Source organism: Coturnix japonica, chromosome 2 (assembly GCF_054131305.1).
Source record: "Coturnix japonica strain WE chromosome 2, WE-NBRP24, whole genome shotgun sequence".
In the NCBI taxonomy this organism is placed as follows: Eukaryota; Metazoa; Chordata; class Aves; order Galliformes; family Phasianidae; genus Coturnix; species Coturnix japonica.
In genome coordinates, this window is record NC_140664.1 from 17,746,566 (window position 1) to 17,770,326 (window position 23,761).

Genomic DNA, 23,761 nt, shown 5'->3' on the forward strand with positions numbered 1-23,761 from the left:
TCTAAATAAAGTGGAGTTCTTATGATATTAGGATGGATTTGCTTTTGGATGGGCATGGAGAAGAGGCATACAAAATCAACTGCATTTCCTACCCAGAACAATTGTTCCAGCACAGGGATGAGAGCTAGTGATGAGATGACTACAGAAACAGTGAGATTTTGGAGTTCAGAAACTTGCTGCAGAGAGGAAATAGGCAGTGTGAGGTGTGCTCTTTCTATGCCTGGACTGGGGAGGACTAAATAGTTCTTAAAGTGTATGAGAGCTTTCTTGAGTTGATTCTGGTCTCTTCCCATTTTTCCCTCTAAATTCGCTCCCTTAAGAAAGCAAAGGAATTACATTTGGGAAAGTCTTTTCTTAGTTTTCATTTCCTAATACATACTTTGAAATCACAAATAAATAAATAAATAAATAAATCAAAACTGTGATCCAACTCCAGGTTACACATTCACTTAAACACAGTAGATCAAAGGACATAAGGGCAAAAGAACAAACATGTTTTGAATAAGTCACCCTACCTGCATCCCCATTCTCTGGATCTGCTTTCTTTTCTTCTAAAAACCAATGAAAGCAATATGTAAAACAACAACAACAAAACAAAACAAAACAAAAAAAGGTGAGAGAGGAAATGCATAAATAATAATAAAATTAATAGCAATGAGGCATGCATTGGAAAGGAAAAATGAATAAAGACCATCAAATTAATCTAAATTGATGAGTTTAGTCAACCCAGCAAGTACGGTGCTCTACATTGAGAGGCATATTCACTGCATGCTGCTGACTACATTTGTGCACACTTATCATGGACTTACTGGAGGCAACTCATGGGTATTTTGTGCGCTTCCAGAATCATTAATGCACTCTATACAAGAGGTAGCAAGGCAGGTGTCAGACATAGTTACTTTACAGTTTCGTGTGATAGGATGGCAACAATAAAAGTAAAAAAATTCCTAGCGGTGTATGTTTTATGAAGCACACGCATGATGTTTAATGGTTCAAGCATAAAAATTGAATATGTCAGAATGTTTTCAGTAATTGCTTTAAATCTTCCTTGGTTTAATCAATTCTCATAGCTTCCACAGGTTAAAAGGTTTAGTAACGATATTACTGTAGCTTATCTTAGAGCTAAAACATGATGAAGCGCAAAAGGCTCTAACACTCAGAACTCAGCCCATGCACATAAATCCAACTAACTGATGCTAACAAATACTCTGAATGCATATCAAAGGTTGTATATGGCTCAGGGCATTCCTCTGTCACAGAGAAATGAAAATACATTAGATCCCTATCAAATAAGTTTAGCAGCACATAAATACTGCAAGTTGAAATCCAAGTTTGGTAATTAATGTGAAAGAAATTTAAGTCAAATGAAATTTACTTTAATTAGAAACGCATTAACTTTTAGCAGACTGATTCTATTTCTTACTTTAAGCAAAAATTATATTAATTTCAATTAACATGATCCCATGAATATAGAGAAATCTTGACTCCTGCCACAAAGTAAAATAACATGTACTATTAGAATTAAGTACTTTTATAGAATTACACGTCATTGAAAGTAGCTCACAAAATTACTTTACACTTTGCAATACACAAGCTGTTACCAGTTGAAGAAGGAAACAGAGATGTTATATTTTAAAGAAATAACACTTTGTAGATGGGTATCAAAGCAGAGGACCAAGTCATTCTTAAAGAGAAATCATACCAGGGCAATGTAGAAGTGTAAGAAAGAGAAATATGCTCCTGCAGAGGGTAAAGTAAGACACCACACTTAAATGGCATCTGGCATTTATGTGCCACTCTGTGAAGGATCAGGTTAGTTACCTGCTGGCAGCTCCTAGTGGAACTGTTAGACAAATTAATGGGAGGAGGATATGCCAAGTCAAAACGTTACGCTTCTGAAAATCAATGGATACACAGTGAGTTCTTGAGACCTCACCAATTCCCTATCCTTTTCTGCCCTATTTTGTGAGCCATATAAAGAAGGCCCTTTGCATTCATCTGCTTTGGCCTTTGGGCAGTCTGGCCCATATTGTCTGCGGAGGCTGTGGTAATTGCTATGATAACAGCAGAAACAGAGATTTGTGTTTGTTTTTAAGCTCTTCAATTGTTTACTGTCACTGATACAAAAACTATGAATACAATGCTGTCTTCTACTGACTTATTACTTTCTAAAGTAGAAAGCTATTTGATAGCAATACCAACAATTCAATATAATGTAAAATAGATGAAAATGAAGTCACAGCCATAAAATACCCTCCAGTTTGAACGCAGACAGGATGATAAAACTTCCAAGTTATTTCAAACTTATGTTGAAAATAAATCTTTGGCTGTAATGTTATCATACAGAAATATAGTACTACATAGCATTATTCCTTCTATAAGAATGCTTATTAGTCCATTTTTCTATAGGACTGGGCCACAAGACTTTTTAACCATGACTTAAAAATGAAGACATAGTCAAAATATGGTAAACTTGAAACCCACTCAAGATTCACTTCTACTTGCTTCCTATTTAAAATTATATACATGAAAAAATATTTCCACACTGACTTACAGAAAAGAATACCAGAATTTCATCTAGCATGACATTCTATTAGATTTTTGAATTATGAAAGTGTAATTGAAGTGTGACATTTTTTACAAATCTCTACAACTAAATTGTTTAGACATTAGACTGGGAAAGGTCAGCAAGAGTGGATCCTACTCTTGAAACCGAGGTTTCAGTTGATTTGTAAGCAGGTGTCTAAAGAAGTACTAGCAAGAACAGAAAACTGGAGTGAGAAAAATCTCAGTTCAAGGTGTGAAATAGCAAAACTGAACAGTACTAATATTGTTTATGGAGCAAATAAAGCAATGCTAATTTGTGCAGTAAACTTCGTAGCAACTATGGGATTAATCACCCCCTCTTAATTCAAAGCAAGGTCAGAACGATGAAAATACAGTAAATAATGATTTAGGTTCCCCTGGTTACTTGGTGCTCAAATCCAAAACAAGCAATCAAACAAAAAACACAACCAAAAATGTCTTGAAAATGCTGAAAATCAAAAAATCCAATGAGATGATTTAGAAATGTCTCAAGGTGAACAATATATGATGAAAAAGGTAACAGTCACTCCTAAATCTTTTGTGTTTTTCTGTGTAGATGTTTTCTTCAAAATCACTGTTATCAGTAAATGGTTTTCTTCATCACCTGTATTAAAATTACTTTACAAAGCAAAACATATTCTCTATCCAGGACTGTAATTATTTCCATTTAAGGGATAATATTTTCAGAATTAAACAATTTGGAGAAAAACAAAACAAAACAACTCTGCTTTATGGATAAAGGAGACATTTCTGTATGTTATAACTATATCAGCTTTCAGCTTAATCAGAGTAGAGGGAATATCGAAGTACACAGATGAAATACAGGGATGAAACAGAAGGACAGAGATACTGAAAGATTTTCTCTCAAAACCTTCTTTCCAACAATTTGAAAACTGCTATCAGAATGTTCACTGATGTTTATTAATTGTGCGGTTCCCCTGATCCTGTAAGATCCTAACGTATCTGACAATCTAATGTATCTGGAAGATAAAGAGAATGCAAGGAGAAGATAATGGTAGGCAAGAGACTCATATGAGAATGGTCTTAATGGGAACTAGGACTGTATCTAAAATGGATTTGATCAATTATATTATCTAGTAAATACCCTAACATGGTGGGAAACAGGGATCTGATGGGCACCTGAAGGTGCCAAGGCAGAACACCCCAGCACACTTTGTCACCCTCACCCCAAGGAATCCCATGGAGCAGGGATTCCAATGTCCTTGAACAAAATGTCATCATCTCTGCAACTGTCTGAAAATAACAGTTCCACATTAGAAGTGGGACAGCACACTTCTCCCTAATCACGGATACTGATGGCAGCATCCAACAATAGCTCTAGATGTCATGAGCTTTCTGTCTTATTTGGGAAAGTTGAGGATGAGCCTCATTGTAGCCATAAGGCCACCAGGAGGTGCTGAGTTTAACAGATTTTCTCCTGGGCGTCTTCCTTTTCTCATAACTGGCTGCCCAAAACTCGTGTTTAGAGTCTGGTTCTACCTTGAACTGTGCCTCCTGCAATGACTTTTAGATGTACAGGGATCACTTCAACAGTCTCATCCACAATAGTTCTTTCACCTGGGATTCAGAACAGAGAGAAGACATATTTACAGTAGCTTGGGCTGGGTTCTGAAATAAATTCAGATTTTCCTGCTCTGAATGAAAGTAATTGCAACCTCTAACACTGAAAGATGCTCATCTTATTAGAACAGGCTGAAGAAGCAGAACTCCTTGTTTGTCTTTAATTTTAAACATAAGATAGGACAATGACAACCATTTTGAAATGTCTTATGTTTCTGCTTCTCTTTTTTGCTGACACAAGATAAAATCAGGAATTATTTTTAAAGAAGTGCTTTGATGTCAAACTTAATCTGACTTTTTGAAATAGTGGGAATTAATAGATTTTATTTTATTTAGAAAAAATCAAATGCATATGTAGGACCTTAATTTTATGTAAGCACTTTTAGAAATGGTAGTCAAATTTCTTACTGGCATGACTTCTTTGCATAGTTGGTAAAAAAGATTTCTCTTGGAAAGCTCTGTGTGACACTACAGGAGAAACAATCTTATACCAAGATGCATCCTTGAAACTGTATTTTTATTAGAGCACACAAAGGAAACAAGGTTGTTTCCTTAGAAGCAAAAATAGAATCCATTTGCTTTGAACATAAAAAATTGTCAGTTAAAGGCCTTGTAATCAAAGAATTACATTTCCTCCAGTTTACAGAGCAATTCAATTCCAGATCTACCTCTGAGAATTTAGCCCTGAACTTAGTCATTTTGGCTGTCTAAAATGTGAAAAATATAACTACCCAATGACTACAGAATGTTTGATGTAAGGGGTACTTGAGCCTCACTCCAGGGCTTTATGTCTAAGGTGTGGCAACTGTACAGACAAAGCCTCTCAAAAAGTCTGTGATACATTCCACAGTTTGAATGAAAAGAATATGACTGAAAACTGAAGAAATGTGGAAGATGTGTTTTATATGAGATTGAAGTGTCAATTACCATCCTTAAAAGGGAATGCTAGGAGGAAGACAATTAAATTAGCCAGATTCCAAGTGGGGGAACATGCCTTTGCATTCCTGTTTTCTATTTGGGAAATGCTTGATGGTTTTGTTGTTTTAAAAAAAATCATAGCTTCAAACTTGACATTACTAAACAAAGACTGGGAGCTGAGGAACATTTCTCACCAATTAAACAAATTTTTATCATAATGCTTAAACCATGCTAACAATGTTATTATTTGCACAATACATGGCGCTGCTTAGTAATAGGGTTGAATAAGATGGTGGGGTGATTGAGGCTAGAAAGTGAAAGAATCTCTAGAACCATGGGTTCATAAATTGACAGGGTCAATTAAGGTCTTCATCACTGGGGAAAACCAGTGCAGCTCATAAGGGACTGAGGTCTTTTGAAGTAAGCTGGGAAGTCCAATTTTGCATGTTCAGTACACATTAATTAGAGTTATTATGAACACTCTAATAGCATGTTACCCATGGATCCTTTTCCAAGGTGATTTCTGCAACGTACTCTGTGAGTTTGTCCTTGCTGCCTCACAAGAAATACATAGATTTTTTTGGCCTTTGAAAAATACTGAGCTCAATCATGGAAATAGGTATTACTACAGCAGAAGCAGCAAGAATAACATCAGCTAAAGCACTACATTTCAATTCCACCAAGAACTGTGGCAAAAACCTTTCTTTGTAAAGGATATGAAATAGAATTCTGAGAATGTAGAAGAAAAATCCCTGTGGGGTTTGTGGGCTCCTATATTTTGTTCTCACAAATTTCCATTCAGATCAGCCATGCTATTAGTTCTGTATCGTCGTCATGAAAAGCCCTAGTCCAGTGTCACCATTCTTTCTTTGACAAGCATTCAAGCACCTCAGAGTTCCTACCATTGACCATGCACCACAGTATAACCACAGAATATTTCGCATTCTGACAGAGCCGTTTCAATACATGGGCACAAACACTTGAAGATAACTATGCCTGATTTCAGAAAAGCAAAAAGCTATTAATAGAGATTCTTCAGCCACCCTAAGAATGCAAGAAATCTTCATTAGCATCTCAACAGACAAAAATATGGTTGAAGATTTAAGCTAAGCCATGGAAACACCGGTGTGTTCACATTCATGCAAGACAGGAGAATTACAAACTCAACTCTCAAACTTTTACTGGTACTCTGTCTTTGGCAATATTATGCTCTCGCTTTTAATTCTATAGACTAATATTTTGACTGTTGTTCTATTGTTTTTGCCAGCCTTTTTTTTTACCTAGTCCAGTACAAATGGCTATTTCAGGGTTGGACGCCTTCTCAGTTTCTGGTGTTAACTCTAAAAAGAACTAAAAATAAGTCTCCAGCTATTGAACCCAATACATCCGCTAGTATGATAAATACCTTTAAACTGAATTTGATGTTTAGTTATCCCTGCTGTTCAAATAGAGAGTAGTAACAGACATTTAAGTTGTCCAATCTAAGATTTTAAACAAATTTGTGAAATTAAATATCACAGAACCCTTAAGAGAAGTGCAAGTTACCTAACCACATTTGAACTAAAATGTTATAAATTCCTTCCAGGAATTCCTTTTCAATATGTGAGAGATGGTAATAAAAAAAAGCTGTATTCTGATCTTTAAGGGGAAGTGTGTCACTGAACAGTGAATGCAACTCAAAAATGGAGGAGTGTCACATGTTGTTTATAAAGTAAGAGTAGGCTCACTCTTGAAAGCTATTTTCATTCCAAAAGCTTCTCATGATACTGTAGATCAGAAGAAACACAAATAAGAGTCCTTCTCATTCATTGTATTTACTCTCCTAAACTATTGCGACCTTACACATTTTTTGCATTTGCTTAAGTTTATTTTCCAGGCTCTTTTCTGTTTGGCTCTCCACTGCCCTAGGCTGCCAGCTCTGATTTGGTCAAACAACTTTAACAAGAGTTTTCAACTTTCCTAAGTTTTGTTCCAAGCTATCAAGTTACTATAAAACAAATCTTGCATAAAAATGATACAACAGAAAAAAACTAAAGTCTTCATCTACTTGAATTTCATTTTCAAAGGTTAGCAAAAATTCAGATCAGTCCTTCTTATGCCCTTTTTATTCGTTCATCCTTTATTTGCAAAATCCAACTTTAGAAACAAATTGTGAAAACTCTGCATTATGAAGCTTCTCACTCAACAAGAAAAAAACAGTATTTGATCATTAAGTATGCTATCAACATGGACTGCTTTCATACAATACAATTTGTACAAGAATGTTTTGCTTTTTTTTTTTGCAATTTGAAATTGCCTTTGTGCTTGAAATACACCGCATAAACTTTCCAAGCACACACAGGACATTTCCACTAAAATATTCTAGGTATTTTTCAAGGACTAAAATTTTCTTATTTTTGCAGTGAAAGATGATAATGTCCATAAAAAATTAATATTTTTATTTCAGTACAGTGGTCACATATTTAGCTATTTACTTTTTTCAACACTTATAGCTCTAGTGACACCTTAAAACAATAGCTAATCCTTTGACCCACCTCAGTGTGGGAACACCATTTCCAGAAGAAAACCTGCAAATGGGTAATCCTAGTTTAACACTTCTAAAAGGGAATTCTAACCCACTGAGGAAACACCTCCTTCTGAAGGTATGTCTTTGAAATGACACGACACCCACGTCTGTAGCTGTGTGCACAGCTGCACAAACTGCCTTACTGAAACGTGTAGCTACAATGTCCCTGAGGCTCATCAGGGAACCATTCCTAAATGTACGTCTGAAAATGGGTTCCTATGCAGAAAGCTTTAAACTAAAGGGCAGTAAGTTTTGCAACTGTGCATTTGACCACACTGCTAATTTCTCTGCTAGACAATTAACTTTACAAGCGCTTAAAGTATTTGCTTAAAACTGTCAGAGATCAAAACACTGCTTTGCAGAAATTTATCTCAAGTGGAATGTCCAGGTGAGTTAGCAATAAACAGGTTTTGTCTTCTCAATCTGTTCAAGAAATGTACATCGTAAAAATATGTGTTTTCCTGAAACACAGATACCATATTTAGGTCTTGTTTGTATTCCAGGAATCATATAGGATTCATAAATCAGAAGAGGATCCTTGAGTAAAAGCATCCACAACTTTCCTTTTCCTTTATTATGAACAAATAGAGGACTGGGTGACCCATTTCTTAACTTTTTTTTTTTTTTTTTTTTTTTTTTTTTGTAATGAAAGAGATTCAGAATAACTTCAAAGAAGTGGATCTTAAGCATGGGACAAGTAAACCCAACCTTTCTACAGCATGAATTTGTTGATTTCCAGTAGTGGTGATTTAGACAAAATATACCTTGATCACTTAATTCTCATTAGCACTTGCTCTCTTTATCCTCTGTCAACCCCTGCTCTGCAGTTTAAATGGTTTCTATCTTGAGACTTGTTATGTATGAAGACCACATATCTAACTTCTGAGAGGCAGCACAGAGAAACTCTAGGGGCTTATGAAAACAGTAATAGCAAATGTAAAAGTGAGTTCTGAAGGAGCCGGCCACAGCAGAGGAATTATATTAAAACATCTGACTAAATCCTACCTAAGATTAATGGACCAGTCACAGAAATTCCTTCAGATTTTAGAAGCTAAAGAGCATCAAAGTGGCTTCTCTAATTCATCAGCATAACAGCAGGGGAAAAAATAAGAGCTTTGACAGAATAAAAGTAAAATTTAAATTTCATATATCAATTTGATCCGCTTAAAAATGGGGAATTACCTTGTTCTGACATAGTATGACTGAACAAGCAGAGCGAGAGAGAGCAACTTTGCATTTTCAGAGCTAAGATGCCCTGCCAGAGTTTAATTTTGTATCCATAATATATATAATATATGCATATTATATTATATACATAATATGCTGTATTACATGGAAAATTCAATAATGGTAGTTTAATATTTGATAAAAAAGATGAAACTTTATAAAGTAAATAATGCACATTATGAAAGAAAACCCATAAGCAGTAGCACTGTATGAGATTTCCCTCTATGCTTTGATTTCTTGTTCTGTTATCAAACCTTTCAGTTTTACACTTTTTGCCATGAGAGAACAGCTTTTGATCACTAGTAATTCCTAACAAAAATGAGTCTTGTTCACTGAAGCTAAGTTTGACATTTCAGACATTTCTGAGATTATTCAGTTCTCAAACTGTATCCTCCCAGGAATGTTATGTCTGAGTTTTCTACTTTCTGTAGAAGTTTCCAAATGTGAAGATAAAACAAATTAGAGATTGTTTTCATGTGATAGCTGGAAGCTTAAAAGCTTAACATATAGATATTGGGGATGGGAAATAAACACTGAAATGGGATAAATTTAATCAGTTCAAAATCTTATGGTATGCACATGTGTCATTAGTTGCCTTTTGAAGCTTTTTGTGGAGTACACAGTTAATGGATAATACAAATTACATAAATATCTTGATCTAAGTTATACTTCTACAATTTTCTAATGTTTAAACATATTAAGAGGAAGAGAGTGAAAAGTAAATGAGGTGAGCTAGGATAAAATCTATAGGAAAGGTAAAATGAAAAATAGCACAGAAAAAAGCAGTAGAAGAGACAGACCTGAGTTTCTTCTCCTTGATGATTCCGCTTCTTCTGTGATCACACCGTGTAATGGACAGACATAGACAAAGAAGATGGGCGTGAGAGGATGTATTCAGAAGGTTAAAACTGACACTGAGGGAAAGGGCCAAAAATTGTTTTAGAGAGAAGTCTGCAGAGCAGAGTTAGTAAATGGGGGAAAAAATAACAGACACCAGAAGAAGAAAGAAAGCTAAGAAAGAAGTGGTTAAACTACAGTTGTTGAAAAAGAAGAGTAAAGATAAGGTTAGTAGAGGAGCTGAGGAAATAACAAATATTATCACTGAGAGCAAAGTCAATCCTTGCAATGAAGCTGAAAAGAAATCTGGACAGTAAAAGGTGCATTAACTAGTAGTAACACTGCTGTTCACACCTGTTCAACTTTTTGGAATGTTAGCTACTTGAATACAAATATTCATATGTTTTTTTTTTTTCCAAGTACTGGAATTCAGTTTGAAATCAGCAACGGGAAGTGCATTATTAGATAATTTTACTGTTAAATAGTTTTAATTCACACTAAATCAAACTTGATGTATTGAAAATGGAAAACAAAACAGAAACAGATTATTTGGAAAAGAGCATACAAGCTCAAGAAATTTCAGAATCCACATAACACACTCTGGAAAGGACCACGTGATTGCAGCACTCTGACAATGGCAGTATTATAAAGAACAAAATACTGAACATGAAAAAAAGAACATATAGGTATTAACTCTCATGTATCAAGCAGATACTCTTTCAGAAGTAAGTATTACTCATCTCACTGCAGATACTCTTTCAGAAGTAAGCATTACTCATCTCACAGCAGTCTACATTACTAGAAATGCATGCAAATTAAATGCCAAAACAACTCTCTCATTACTTACTTCATTACTTCATATTCAAAACACACTGCCATTTCAGACACGGAGAAAATCTGAGGGACAGTGTCATTTTCTGCACTGAACATCTATTTATACTAAAAGAATGGAAGGAATTCATCTTGAAAGATAATAATTATTAAAAAGAATTGAGAAGCTACCACGACTTACAAAACAAATGCATTCTTACAGAAAACACAAGAATTAAAAATACTGTATGTATCTATAAACCCTGGTCTAAATTCATCTTGCAGCTTGACAATGAGTTACTAAACATTGTTTACAATTTAGTAACACTGGAGATACTAGATTAAGAATTTCATAAAAGTTCAGACATCACTAAAAATATACTGCATATACTTTTATCCACATCTTAGTCGATATCAAGACACCACTGAAAATATGCAAAATTAGAATAAGCAATATAAATTCATAAAATGAAATGAAAGACAACACTTATTTTCATCTGATAACCCCCATGTTCAACCCCCCATTTTATTCGATAGCTAGCAGATTATCATTTTCATCCATCAAATAGCAAGACTGTACCAAAAATTTGTTGTAAAAACAAGCAGACTGTAGCATATATTTAGAACGCATTTTTAGGCAATTATATTTGCTTACTACATGATCACATGTAAGTGTTATATGTGAGATATACCTTGTGAAAGCATAGCTAGCAGCTGACAGTTTTGACATAGGATGCTATGTCATCTATTGTCTAAAAAAAATATGTCAGTGTATAAATACATTTTTATCTGCAAGTGCAATGAATCCGTAGTATGAAATACACAGAAGCAAATAAAAAGATCTACTTGTCCTTCGTGTTACATAGCTGATATTGATACAATGTGGTTATAATTTCTATACCATTTAAGCAAATAAATCATTATTTCCATCACCAAAAACCCATCTAAAAATTAAAAACTTACTTTTTTCAGAAAATGTTTTCTCATATCTCTATATATTTTATATTATCTATAGCCTTGAAACATGCCCTCCCTCTATGTCAAATATCGCCATTATAAAGTCTCTGTTACGACACCATTATATTTCATTTGGGTTTTTTAGAATCTGTAGGAATGTGTATCTCTGAGATATACATTACATTAAGAGAAGTCTAAAAAACTTCAGAAGTTTTCAAAAGATGCTTGGAACTGCATTATTCCACATCAGGAAGGTGCCCTGATATGGTAATATAAGGCATTCTAGTAAGATCAGTAGATTTTAGTGTTGACATAATTGAAGAGCAGTACAACTGCTTATGAAGAGTTCAGAACCAACTAATTAATATTTGGCTGCACATCAGTCATATCTGTCAACATGTTTTTAAAACTGCATATTTAAAAGCCCTCATGAAAAGTGTTTGTTAGGAGTGAATGTTTTAGTATCAAAATGACAAACAAAAAAACTATTTGCAAATATATTTTCAAGTCTTAAGTTTTTACCAATCACATTTCTGAGAAGTATAATTCTATAGAAGCCAGAAAGGAAAATAAAAGACAATATGTGCTTTCTCATTGTGAACATCTGCTCAACTGACACCTCATTTCTTAGAGACATGGCTTGCAGAATTTTGACCATTACCTGTTGTAAATATTAATGAATTAGAAGTATATGTGGTATGGTGATGCCCAAACATCTTTCTAGTAATGATGTCAAGAAAAGTATTAATGGATGTCTTAGTTTAGACACGACAACACTTGTGTGCATCAGTCTTGTCCTGATTCATAAGTGTTCCAAAAATTTTGAGCAACAGCTTTTAATTCACTAAATTAAATCTTTGTTGATTAAAAAAAATTAAATCAAATTAAATTAAAAATTCAAATCCGCTAACAAAATCCTGGAATAAAATACTATTAAATTTACATAATGTCAATAGGCAGTCTTCACTTGCATTTTTATTGCTTTGCTGTATAAGTAGCATTTATTTGAATCAATTATTCATCTTCACGGGCAAGTGTGATATGTGTAAGCATATTATATACAGGTTGAGAAACAAAACTCTCAATAAATAAACTTCTAAAGTAAATGAAAGCCACTTGTACTGGAAATACGAGAAAACGAGAAACACCACCTATTTTATCATGCTTTGATGCAGGACTTTTCATTTTAAGAAACGGTTGTTATTGAAAACTATTCCTAAGTATTTAGGAACTTATTTTTTAAAAGTATGTTTGAAACCTTCATAGAAATCACATTACTATTACTCTATTACTAGCTAATTACTTTTTCTTTCTGTTTTTTTTTTGTTTTTTTTTTTTTCTTTCTGTTCCTTAAAGGCAATGATCTCCCACTGCATTAATGACCTCACAAACACCGATGTGTTACAGACTGACAAAGTGTCATTTGTGGATGCACTTTACACAGTAAGATGCTAAGGATACAAGAAAAAGAGGAGGAGTAGACAGCAGAATAATTAAGAGTATAAATTATTGCTAAATGGCAATCTAACTACATTAGAGTGTTAATAAAATCACTTTTCCATAGTATTGTTTAATACTACTAAATCATATTTTCCTGTAATCCTTCCTGTAGATAGAGAATTCATTTCACACTTCTGATTTTTTTAATGAAGTGATGGGCTACCAGTTAAAGGTGAGTTCTTCATCTTAAAGTGTAAACTCACACACAAAACCACAGCTGCACACTGGACAGATGCCAATACTTTTCCTCAAAAATATATGTAGAGGACTAAGAAGGATGTAGAAAATATCAGGAATATGAAAGACATTTAATTTGGCCCCTACCTAATATATGCTATAATACATGGTATGGAAAACAGTAAGAACGAGGAAGTTATTCCTACCAAGAGTTAAGAACAACAGCAAAGAAGTTCACATTGTTAAGACTGGTTTCCAAAACACGTGAAGGCAGGGAAAGTGCGTACACATTAAAGAATGTGTTGTGTGCCATAAGGTATTTTTAAGGCATCTCAACTAATTATGACCCATCACAAATGACAATTAAACCCTTACTCCATGCAATTTGTCTGAGACACCAACGTGCAACGTACGACTACATCTGCAATTCCAACTGACACAGTGCCATTTTTTCTTAATAAAGTATCTCTGTATCTTGAACCCAGCTTTGTTACTTTCATACAAATAGGTGCTGGCCTCCAGAGTGGTTCAGAAGAATAACGAAGGCAACTTTTAAGTAAATACACTAGAATACTTATTTCAGATAAGTACACCTGCCTTATATACAACTTTATTTAAGAGGAGCCCCTGCAAAGTACAGGAACTCTCATGTTTTTTCAATAAAAGTTATTCCTACCATATATTCCATCTGACTTCTACTCTACAAGACCCTTTTCTATGTTTTCTCCTTCAGCCCTACCTGAGCACTTAGAACTTTTGCCTTTGGGCTCTGGACAACTTTTTCCTTTCTCAATCAAATCCTTTTCTTTGAAAACTCTTTTCCTGCTTAGAAACTTTTCTTCTTTGTTAGTCATTATCTCATCACTGACTTCATTCTACTCCTTTCCTTTTCAAGGCTGCCAGTTTTATACAGGCATTCTTGTTTAACCACAATCTTTGATTTGTCTGGTACTCACAATATGAAATGCCTGTATGCTTTTCTCTCCAAGTGTCTTAATACCACGTTGTCTTCTCCAGACCCATCGATTCCCCAGCATTGTTTTTAATACTTCACAGAAAGCTACAGGACTGTGAAGCATGGAACAAAATTTTTGCTCAAGTCTTTATCTATTCTAGTGTGGCAATTGTGACTGTGGCTTTCCAAACCAATTCCATGTATTCTCTGCAGTACCCAAGATCAGTGATACTGTACTTTAAGAAGAAATATGTTTAAAAAATCACACAGATATTGTGCTAATGTAAAGAAAAACACATACAAAAGTGAATGTATTTCAATGCCTATGCTGATTTTCTATTGCTATTCTGCTACCGGTTTTCCTGTCTTGCAAGATTTCAATCATACAAAATCTAGAATATCCAAAGAATAGGCAAAAAATATATCTTCAGTTTGTAAAATGTGGAAATTTTCTTCATACAAGTATTGCTAATAACTATGGATGTGCCATCTGCCCAGATAACAGAGTACCAAGTTTCTAAGCCTACCTCAGGTGGGAGATGGAGATGAAAAAGTCTATGTGGAGACATTATTCTGCCAAAACTGTCCTGGGAAGTCTACAGTGAAGATCTGCAAATGTATGCTGAACCTGACATGCGATAGCTAAGAGAGTCAGCTGGAAAAGAAAATACACTTCAGTTCTGGCTCTCACAAGCAGTCTTTTTTTTATCCTGTAACTTCCTCTGATGCATTAAAAAGTCAGGGAATTGGAAACTGGCCTTCTGTAGCTATATTCTCAGTTCCTAGTTTACACAATCTGGATTTTGCTGCTTCTATTTGGTCCCGATTCTTGAACTTTAAGATGTGCAGTAGTTCACATTTAACAGGGAATTTGGAAGTGCTCAGCATGCAGAAAATACTAAAATTGAGAATACGGCATTAACTTAGGAGGTGGTACAAGTGGCCAATCACATAAATTTTAACTTAAATGACTTGAAAACTGTTGCTATTAGTTGTTGCTAGACAACTGTTATAGCCAACAGAAAGAGATCTGCAGCCCAGAATTGTACCTATGTACTCTTGGGACTGAAAAACTCCCATTCATTTAAGAAGACATTTAAAACAGGATGAAATCTACAATCTAAATCTGTCTGGACTTGTCTTATACTATTCTATATTCTAATATTATTATATTCTAATATTCTACTATACTTACTCTACTCACCCCTATACTTTGTAATGTGTTCTTTATTGTAACATCACAGTGTCTTTTGCAAAGTGATTAAAATGTTGTGATTAGCTCCTTAGATTGTCTGATTGAGAGAACAACATTATTATTATCATCAGCATTATCATTACCCCAGTAAGATTTGCTTCTTATTACTAGATATTTGCAGTAATGAAGACAGAGTTGAATAATTGCACTTTCCATTTCAGTGAAAGAAAGTTCTAGTTCAGAAGAAAGACAGATTTAAGAACTTGAGACATATGGAAAATACAGCTTGTGAAAGAAAGAAAGGAAAGGAAAGGAAAGGAAAGGAAAGGAAAGGAAAGGAAAGGAAAGGAAAGGAAAGGAAAGGAAAGGAAAGGAAAGGAAAGGAAAGGAAAGGAAAGGAAAGGAAAGGAAAGGAAAGGAAAGGAAAGGAAAGGAAAGGAAAGGAAAGGAAAGGAAAGGAAAGGAAAGGAAAGGAAAGGAAAGGAAAGGAAAGGAAAGGAAAGGAAAGGAAAGGAAAGGAAAGGAAAGGAAAGGAAAGGAAAGGAAAGGAAAGGAAAGGAAAGGAAAGGAAAGGAAAGGAAAGGAAAGGAAAGGAAAGGAAAGGAAGGAAGGAAGGAAGGAAGGAAGGAAGGAAGGAAGGAAGGAAGGAAGGAAGGAAGGAAGAAAAGATATTATCTCTGTCATATGTGATGGTACGAGAAGGTTTCAGATTCAGCTCTTCACAAGATGACTTTCCCACCATATATACAGTAGATACGTTGGTTCAGTAACCTAATTAAGAATCAGCATAACTTTTACCCGTATTCCCAAGACTTGTACACACAGACAAATCATAACAAAATTCAAAGCTAAAAATCAATCCAATACTAATGTCCAATGTTATGCCAGAGTATTTCTTTACTAAAGCATGTGCATTCTAACACAATTATTTACAAAAGCAGATCTATTTTTGCTATTCTAAAACAGAACTATTTACAACACTATTCTAAATTGTTTCTACATACTAAAAATTCCACACCAAAGTGAAAAAAGAATTAAAAAAGAAAAAAGGAAAAAACAAAACCATCAAGCACACGCATTACAAAAGCATGAAATGTATTTTTATTGTCTCATGCTTTCATGTGGTTTTCAAAACCCTGACAAACCTGGCTCAGAATGGTGTTTCTTTTTCGGCAATGGTTTGTCATCAGTTATTGTACCATTCACCTTTTTCTGCTGGTCCTCCCATGTAACTTCTAGCATGAACCAAAAAAAATCAGAAATATTATATAACTTACGTTATAAGATACCTAATACCATTTGGGATAACTTGATCTAAACAAAATACCATCAATAACATAGCAAAAACTTAAATAGTTCTTTAGTTTAGAGGCCTGTGTCGAAGAGTATTAGTCAACAACTTAAACACAGAAAAGGATATACTGTGCATATCTATGTTAATATCTATATAATGTATATCAAATATTCTGCTTTTATACTTAACAACTAGAGTTTTAAATGTTGATGTGATTTACATAATATTTTCTTTCATTATAAAAAAAAACCAGCTTATTTTATAGATTCATAATATATTTACCTATTTTTCTGAATTAAAAAGACAAAAATACATTGGTACGAAAGACTTTATAGAAGTGTAATTCAAAAAATAAGGCAAAACCAAACCAGCAACCATGTATGTTTGTTATTAAACTGTAAAAGTTCTTTAACAATAAATTGAGTTGTGTTTAATACTTAAAAATATTTAACCCAAAATGTAGGTCAAAATCATTTGTTAAATCTGGGATTTGATTTAAATTCTGTTGATATTTTAGGCAGACAAAGTTACTCGATAAAAACTCTCTTCCTACGTACAGTTCCTATAGCCTGAAATATGCATTTCTGACGTTACCGCACCCAAAAAATACTATGAATTTAATTATCAATCTTCTGAAGATTAAACTGGGTGCCTAGCATAAAAGTATAGGTTTGAAGCATTTTGATATCTCATATCAAAACCAAATTGGGACCAATCAATTCGATAAACATGCTAAGCTCCATTTTTGCTTTAGGCCGCTGTGAATCTGCTTACTCTACAAAACTTTAAGTTCCTCTCTGACTTTAAGCGCAGTCATAACCACTTACACAATATCACAGAAATAGCCATTGATGGAGAAGAATACAACAGGTATAGAATCACAGAATGGCCTGGGTTGAAAAGGACCATAATGATCATCTACTTTCAACCACCCTGCCATTGGCAGCATCACCATCCACTAGACCAGGCTTCCCAGGGGCACATATTTTCAATCTTGTTAATTGAAATAAACATTGACCTAAAGTCAGATTATCTCATTACATTTCTGTTTTTTTTCTTTTTCTTTATCATTGTAAGCACATAAAGATGTTATCTGTAGTCATCCTTTAGCCATCCCATATGTCCCTGTTGTTCTATAACAGGCTGCTGTCCTAAGTGAGGTAGCTTTGGCTTCTGAAATTGATGGGAGTTGTAGGGTTCAAGTAACACATCAATAGAATTTTCAGTATAATGATTTTATGACAACACTGATACATGTGCTAAAACAGAAACTGTCACCTTTCTAGTACTCCGTGTATTGCTGAACTTCAAAAGGAAGGTTGTTTTTGTAACTGTGGAAATAACAGTTTTTTGTTTCTTCCTAACAAAAACGTGATCTTTTCTTTTTCTCTATGAAAATACACATTTACCCATAAGTTAGTCAGTCATACATAGATATTTCCTTTTTCCTAGGAGAGTTCAGTACAAACATTTCATACTTTACACGGATATTCTACATTAAAGTTTAATGTTTTATATTAAATATTCAATGTTACTATTCTATATTAAAAACAAGAAAGTAGTGCATAATAAGAATTGTTGCCAATATCCATCATTTCTGATTAGGAAAGCACCAGCAATGATACAGCCAAGCTGGAATGATGCTGCAAACTGCAGAACTACAAGATGATGCAGCAAAATAGCAAGATGCTACAACAGAGGATTTTCTTAGGCAAATACTAGTTCCTTCCTTCTTTTCTCTGTACTACAGACAGTAATAGCCCTTAAATCTATTACCCTTCCTTTTGAATTTTCTCACATTCTTTCTCTTATTCGGAATTTGTCCTTTATTAAATTCACTCAGCTTTTGCTCTCTGCAGTCTCAAAAATTTCTGTGAGCCAACTTCTATCCGTATTTTTCTACTTATATATTTTGAATTAGCTTATAATAAAGTCTTCACTTTTTTCACTAGAACATACGGAATTTAATCATCTTCTTCTGCAAATGAAGAATTCTCAGGAATTTCTATTTTAACTGTTTTAAGATGAATGCTTAAAAAGGAATTATATTCTCAATAATGTATGGTGATAACTACTGTAAAAATCAGTCAGAAGTGGATATGGCCAATACTTATTAAATAAAGTAGCACAGCAAAAACCTAGTGGAACCATGCATTAAATGTCAAAAGCTGAAAAACTACATTTTGACCAATGTACTTACGACCTTTAACTCATGCATTAAGGATATAAGAAGAATTAATTAGACGTATATTTAAATAGACTTATATTGTAAGTATATTTTACTCATAGGAAAAGCAAATTCATACTATATGTTTTAAGATACAAAATAAAGTCCCTAAGACAAAAAAAAAGGAGCCATCATTCTCAAGAGCCCACCAAGAAAGAAATGTTCTCATCTTTGACAGATCTCCACTGGGGGAAAGCAAGTGGCTTTGAGTCATGACAGAATTGTCCCAGCTGTACTACATTTCATCTGGGAGGAATCCAATCCCACCTTACACTGCTTGCATGCTGTTAACAGCATGAAGGCCAGCTATATGTGACACAAAGTCAGCAGTGAAGGCAGCCTGCTACTGCTCCTGCATCAGGGGAACATTAAGATGTCTCGGGGCTGAAGTTTCCACAATGCTGCTGTAGCAAGAGCTAGACAATACTGCAGTTTCCAGAGACAAACAGCATCATTCAGTCTTTTCCTAACATGTTTTTAAACAACTGGTGTCTCTGTAGGTAATGTTGTACCTGCATTCTACACCATGCCAGAGAACACCATTTCTTAGCTTCTCCTACTGACACCACAACAGCTTATCTAAGGTTTTTCTCCATGCAAGCAGCCAAAACAGCAAATGAATGCTGAGATATCAATACTGAGGTATGTCAACAGCATTTCAGAATAATCTGTTGTTCATTAATGGCTATTTAAGCATCACAGTGTGGGTTTAACTAATGCAGCACTGCATTCAAAATTACATAACTTAATTATTGTTTCCATCTCACGTTCCTTACTGATTTACACATTATGAAAAACATTGCCATGCAAGTATATTTTATATTATCCTAATAGTGTAACAAAAGTCTGTGTGCTGTAGCTACTTTTTTTATTCCATAAATATTTTCTTAAAAAATGACTTCAAAAATACATTAATTATTTGTAATTGAAAATCAGTTAACATTTCCAATCATCCAGTAGCATCTCTTCATTGTTCTCCAGAAGAAAATAGCACAAGTATTTGTTTCTTATTTTCCTAGATGTTTCTGAAATATGGCAGTTTTGCTCCCCCTTCTGGTTATATGCCTAAAACACGTTGGAAATGAATTCAATAGAGCTGGCCTGCTGGCCTGTTAAGAATAAGCTTATTCTGAACATCTCTCCATAGTAGCTCTCCTGACTGAGCTGTCTGGATAAGCACTGCAGGGTTATGTTGGCAGGAGTGCTTTAAGGGGTGCAAAGACCTTATGGGAGAGATGGAGATAACACAATAACATAACACTAATGTTTCTGTAAGATCCTCATGCACAGGGCCTTGGAGACTGGGAACCCAGAACGGCAGGTAAGCATTGCTACCTATTTGTTCTGCTCATATTCCTTTCCCCCAGCACTATGACCTGGCCTGCTGAGGATCAGTCTCTAGGCCAGGTGGATTTTTGGTCAGACTGAGTATGGTCCTCAAGTTGTTATCAAAGCCTAAATATATTGCCAGTCTAACGATTAATTAACTTAAATAATGCCATTTACAACGAACAACCAACATAAAAGCAGAGCTCCTGCTCTGCATTTCTCTTCTGTAAGCTTCGTTCAAGTTTGCACTCCCATTCCCTGGAGTGTCAGTGAGTGCTCTATGCACACAAAGATATGTGAACAGGCTACAAATACACCTGACAGAATGCAGGATGTAAGTTTTAACTTGGTCTAGGGATTTGGTTTTATTTTTCAGGCTATTCTGCCCATATATTCCATACTTATGCACCTCTAAAACGTGTAATATTAAATTTGAATTCAGGAATGGAAATTCTTCATGCAAATTCTGAAATAAAACAATGACTCATACAAAGCATTATGCAATATCTTGAATTAAAACATGATTATATCGCTGTTACAAACATGTACCTATAGAATACTCAACCAATCATAAACTTGAGGGGGGATCTTTTTTCTAATGGGGTTTGTTACTTCCAGCAAGTTACAACACTCAGTTGAATACATACGCCTTTGATTCGAGTACTATTTCTTACGCTTTCTGGCCTATTACGATGCTCAAGTTCCTTGGCAGGGAACACAGTGCACTTGAGGAGCTGTGGAATTTAGTTGCCTTCCTGTGATAAGGGAGAGCTGCCTGAGAAGCCTTAGCTGTCCCCAGGGCCATTCACCAAAAAGCTGGAAGATGCCTCAGCCTCCCCTACTTTACTCTAGGGCTTTTTCAAGCTGAACCTCTTGCATTTGGTCCTAGCCATACCCACTAGCTTTAGTCCTGCTTCATCATCTGGGACCCATTAGGGTCTCTCAACTGGTTCTGGTCATGTTTCTGGGCCCTGTTCTGCTTTCTTATATGCAAGCCATTGGACAGATGGAGGTCTGTCTTGTGTCACTCCTGGTACTCCACTCCAGGCTCTGGCTGAGCTGCCAGAATCTTATGGGTGCCTCACTTCTGTTTTGTGTTCAGGGGGCTTTTTCATTTCACTTTTTCCCAGAGCAAGGAGCGCAATTATGTGCTTTCCTATAAGTAGAGCAATCTCAATCACTTAATACCATACTTAAACCTTACTTCGCTCAAACTAGAATTTAATTAAAATCTAGTATTACTCTCCCTAAGTTCTTGTAACAAGTACTCATAATGCATAAAGATATGTCAGATATACTCACAGCACACATTAAACACAATTAGTATCATTCTTCATGCAAAATTCAGAAGCTGCCACGGTCTCAGTGAAGTCTAGATCCCACAGGCCAGGGAAATAGAGAGCCCATGAGACTCATGGCTAGTTTGTTTAGTTGATCAGGCACAGAATAGGAATCTCAAATGATGTTAGATAGAAGAAGATGCTAAAATTAGCCAGCAGGATGACAGTCCCTGTAGCACAATGGCCACATGCTTGTCTTTCAAAAAAACATTTGCATACATGAGTACTGCAAGTTCACTTGGGATCACTTTTTTGTCTGGGGTCCTTTACTCCACCTGGTTTGCATTTGAATCACCTAAATTCTTAGAGTGCGCCTAAACTGTGTGCCAAATCTGCAATTCTATACTTTGAAATTCCCATCCTGCCTGCCCACGGTGTGGTGGGCCTCCCACACACATGGAAACCACAGTGCATGGAAAGGGGACAACATGGTGGCTTGGTCTTGTCTCAGTATACATGCAACATAGAGGAAGGCTCCAGACACTTCTAATCTGGAAGATAAAAACTAGAAGCATTCTTGATTCCCATAGTGTCAGCAAGGCTGTTGCGTAAGTATATAAAATATTCCTTAGAATGAGGGAATAACTCCAAAGGCTTCATATTCTGCTTCAGAACTACAGCATCTTTTACGTACCTGAAATTAAGGCAGTAAAAGAAAAGAAGTACTGGGAGTCTTCTCTTGCAAACACAAATGATCAAGAGGTGTCATGCAAAACACATGAAAAATGCTAAAAAACTGAGGAAAGACTGAAAAGGGCTGTGTTTTTTGTAATAAAATACAATACTAGACAATGACCACTCTTTTGGACTAAAAGAGCTCTTGCTAAGGAAGTTCTATAACAAAAGAAATCCATTAGGGAATTTTAAAAAAAATAAAATATCTTTAATACAGGTTAATAGGATTTAATTTATTGTGCAATGTTTCCATTCCAGGTTTTGATGAAGGAGTAGAAGATAAACTAAGAATGAAAATAGCTTTAGCTTGACTTTATCACTGATTACTAGTTTGTGAAACTAACCAAGTCAATGGCAAAAGCCTCCAGCTTTCCCAGGGGTAGAAATTGGATGTAAAAAGTATAACACAAATAAACAACAATCTGGTAGTCAAAATGAACTATGTTTATAGCAGCTGAACAATCAGCAGCAAAAACAATCCCACTTATTCTAAAGAGACAACTTGATCACCTTCCCAGGTGGTATTCAACACCAGAGCTAACTTCAAAAACAGATTTCTGAAGCTTTTGAGTCTAGGAAAGATTTTAAAACCGCTGCTGAAAAGAATGATTTTAAGTTAAGTAAAACAACACGATTAAATTGAATATACACGAAGTTACAGATTTTGAACTAGTAGAACTATGGAACACACACACATGCAGCAAAAACAAAGTAAGCAAAAACATCCACAATTCACTAACAACACCATCACAACTTGCCTTTTCTCCCATTAACAGGTGGGGTTTGATGTTTTTCCTCACAATCTTTATAACATTAAAAACAGACAATGATGATTAACAACTGGAACAGATGTCACAATGAGCAATGTAACTACAGCACACACAAACATTTTGTAAACTATGTTAGCACAGTTCCATGCACTACATTTGAACGATCACAAAACACAGATAGTGAACAGTACACACACACACACAAGTAAACAATGCAGCTTACAGACAGAATCACAACAAAAGCAAAAAGAACATACACCACACTATAATGGGGAAAGCCATAAAGGGAAAGCCAGGATCTTCATGGACACTTTGGATGCATTTGTACAAACTACAATTTAAAAAACTACTCTGCTAACCAGCTGCCCTCTCTTAAAATTATTCTAGCATTCAGATTTCTGAACAACAAATGAGCCTATCACACTAATTATTTCCAATTTTAAGAAGAAAACAGTGATCCATATTTTCTTCTATTAACTAACAAGGGGAGCATGATCCTGGCCATAGGATTGCAAATGATCAGGCAGTTACAGTGTTCAGCAGGGATGGGATTTCAGGCACGCTTCTGTTTAGCTGGTAACTTTCCCTACCAGCTAACACTAGATGAGTTTTTGGCTCAGATTAACACATCTCTGGGGGTTTCTGCAGGAGCACCAAATTCTCTCCACATAACTGTGTTAATAACTGCACTACATTGTCATTCCCTGGGCTGTGCTCCACAGGCTCTGAGGTATGGACCATGATTCCTAGCTTTAGGCAGATGAATTTAACATCAACCTACCTCAAATATTTACAATCGCAAAAGCTAATCTGTGCT

At 35.2% G+C, this 23,761-nt stretch overlaps 1 protein-coding gene across 45 annotated transcripts in view; it reads right to left on the reverse strand.

Annotated features, from left to right (window-relative positions):
• Positions 1–23,761, reverse strand: part of RIMS2 (regulating synaptic membrane exocytosis 2) — a 402,507-nt gene that overhangs the window by 83,358 nt on the left and 295,388 nt on the right. For 10 of the 45 annotated variants that reach the window (XM_085537131.1, XM_085537129.1, XM_085537127.1 and 7 more), the window contains 2 exons: positions 9,679–9,711; positions 516–551 (listed from right to left, as the gene is read on the reverse strand). The exons of 26 other annotated variants lie outside the window; for them this stretch is intronic. In XM_085537131.1, coding sequence (XP_085393257.1) covers positions 516–551; positions 9,679–9,711 — 69 coding nt within the window. The remainder of the gene's footprint in view (positions 1–515; positions 552–9,678; positions 9,712–23,761) is intronic. 9 more of the 45 variants (XM_085537152.1, XM_085537133.1, XM_085537125.1 and 6 more) reach the window with 3 other exon arrangements.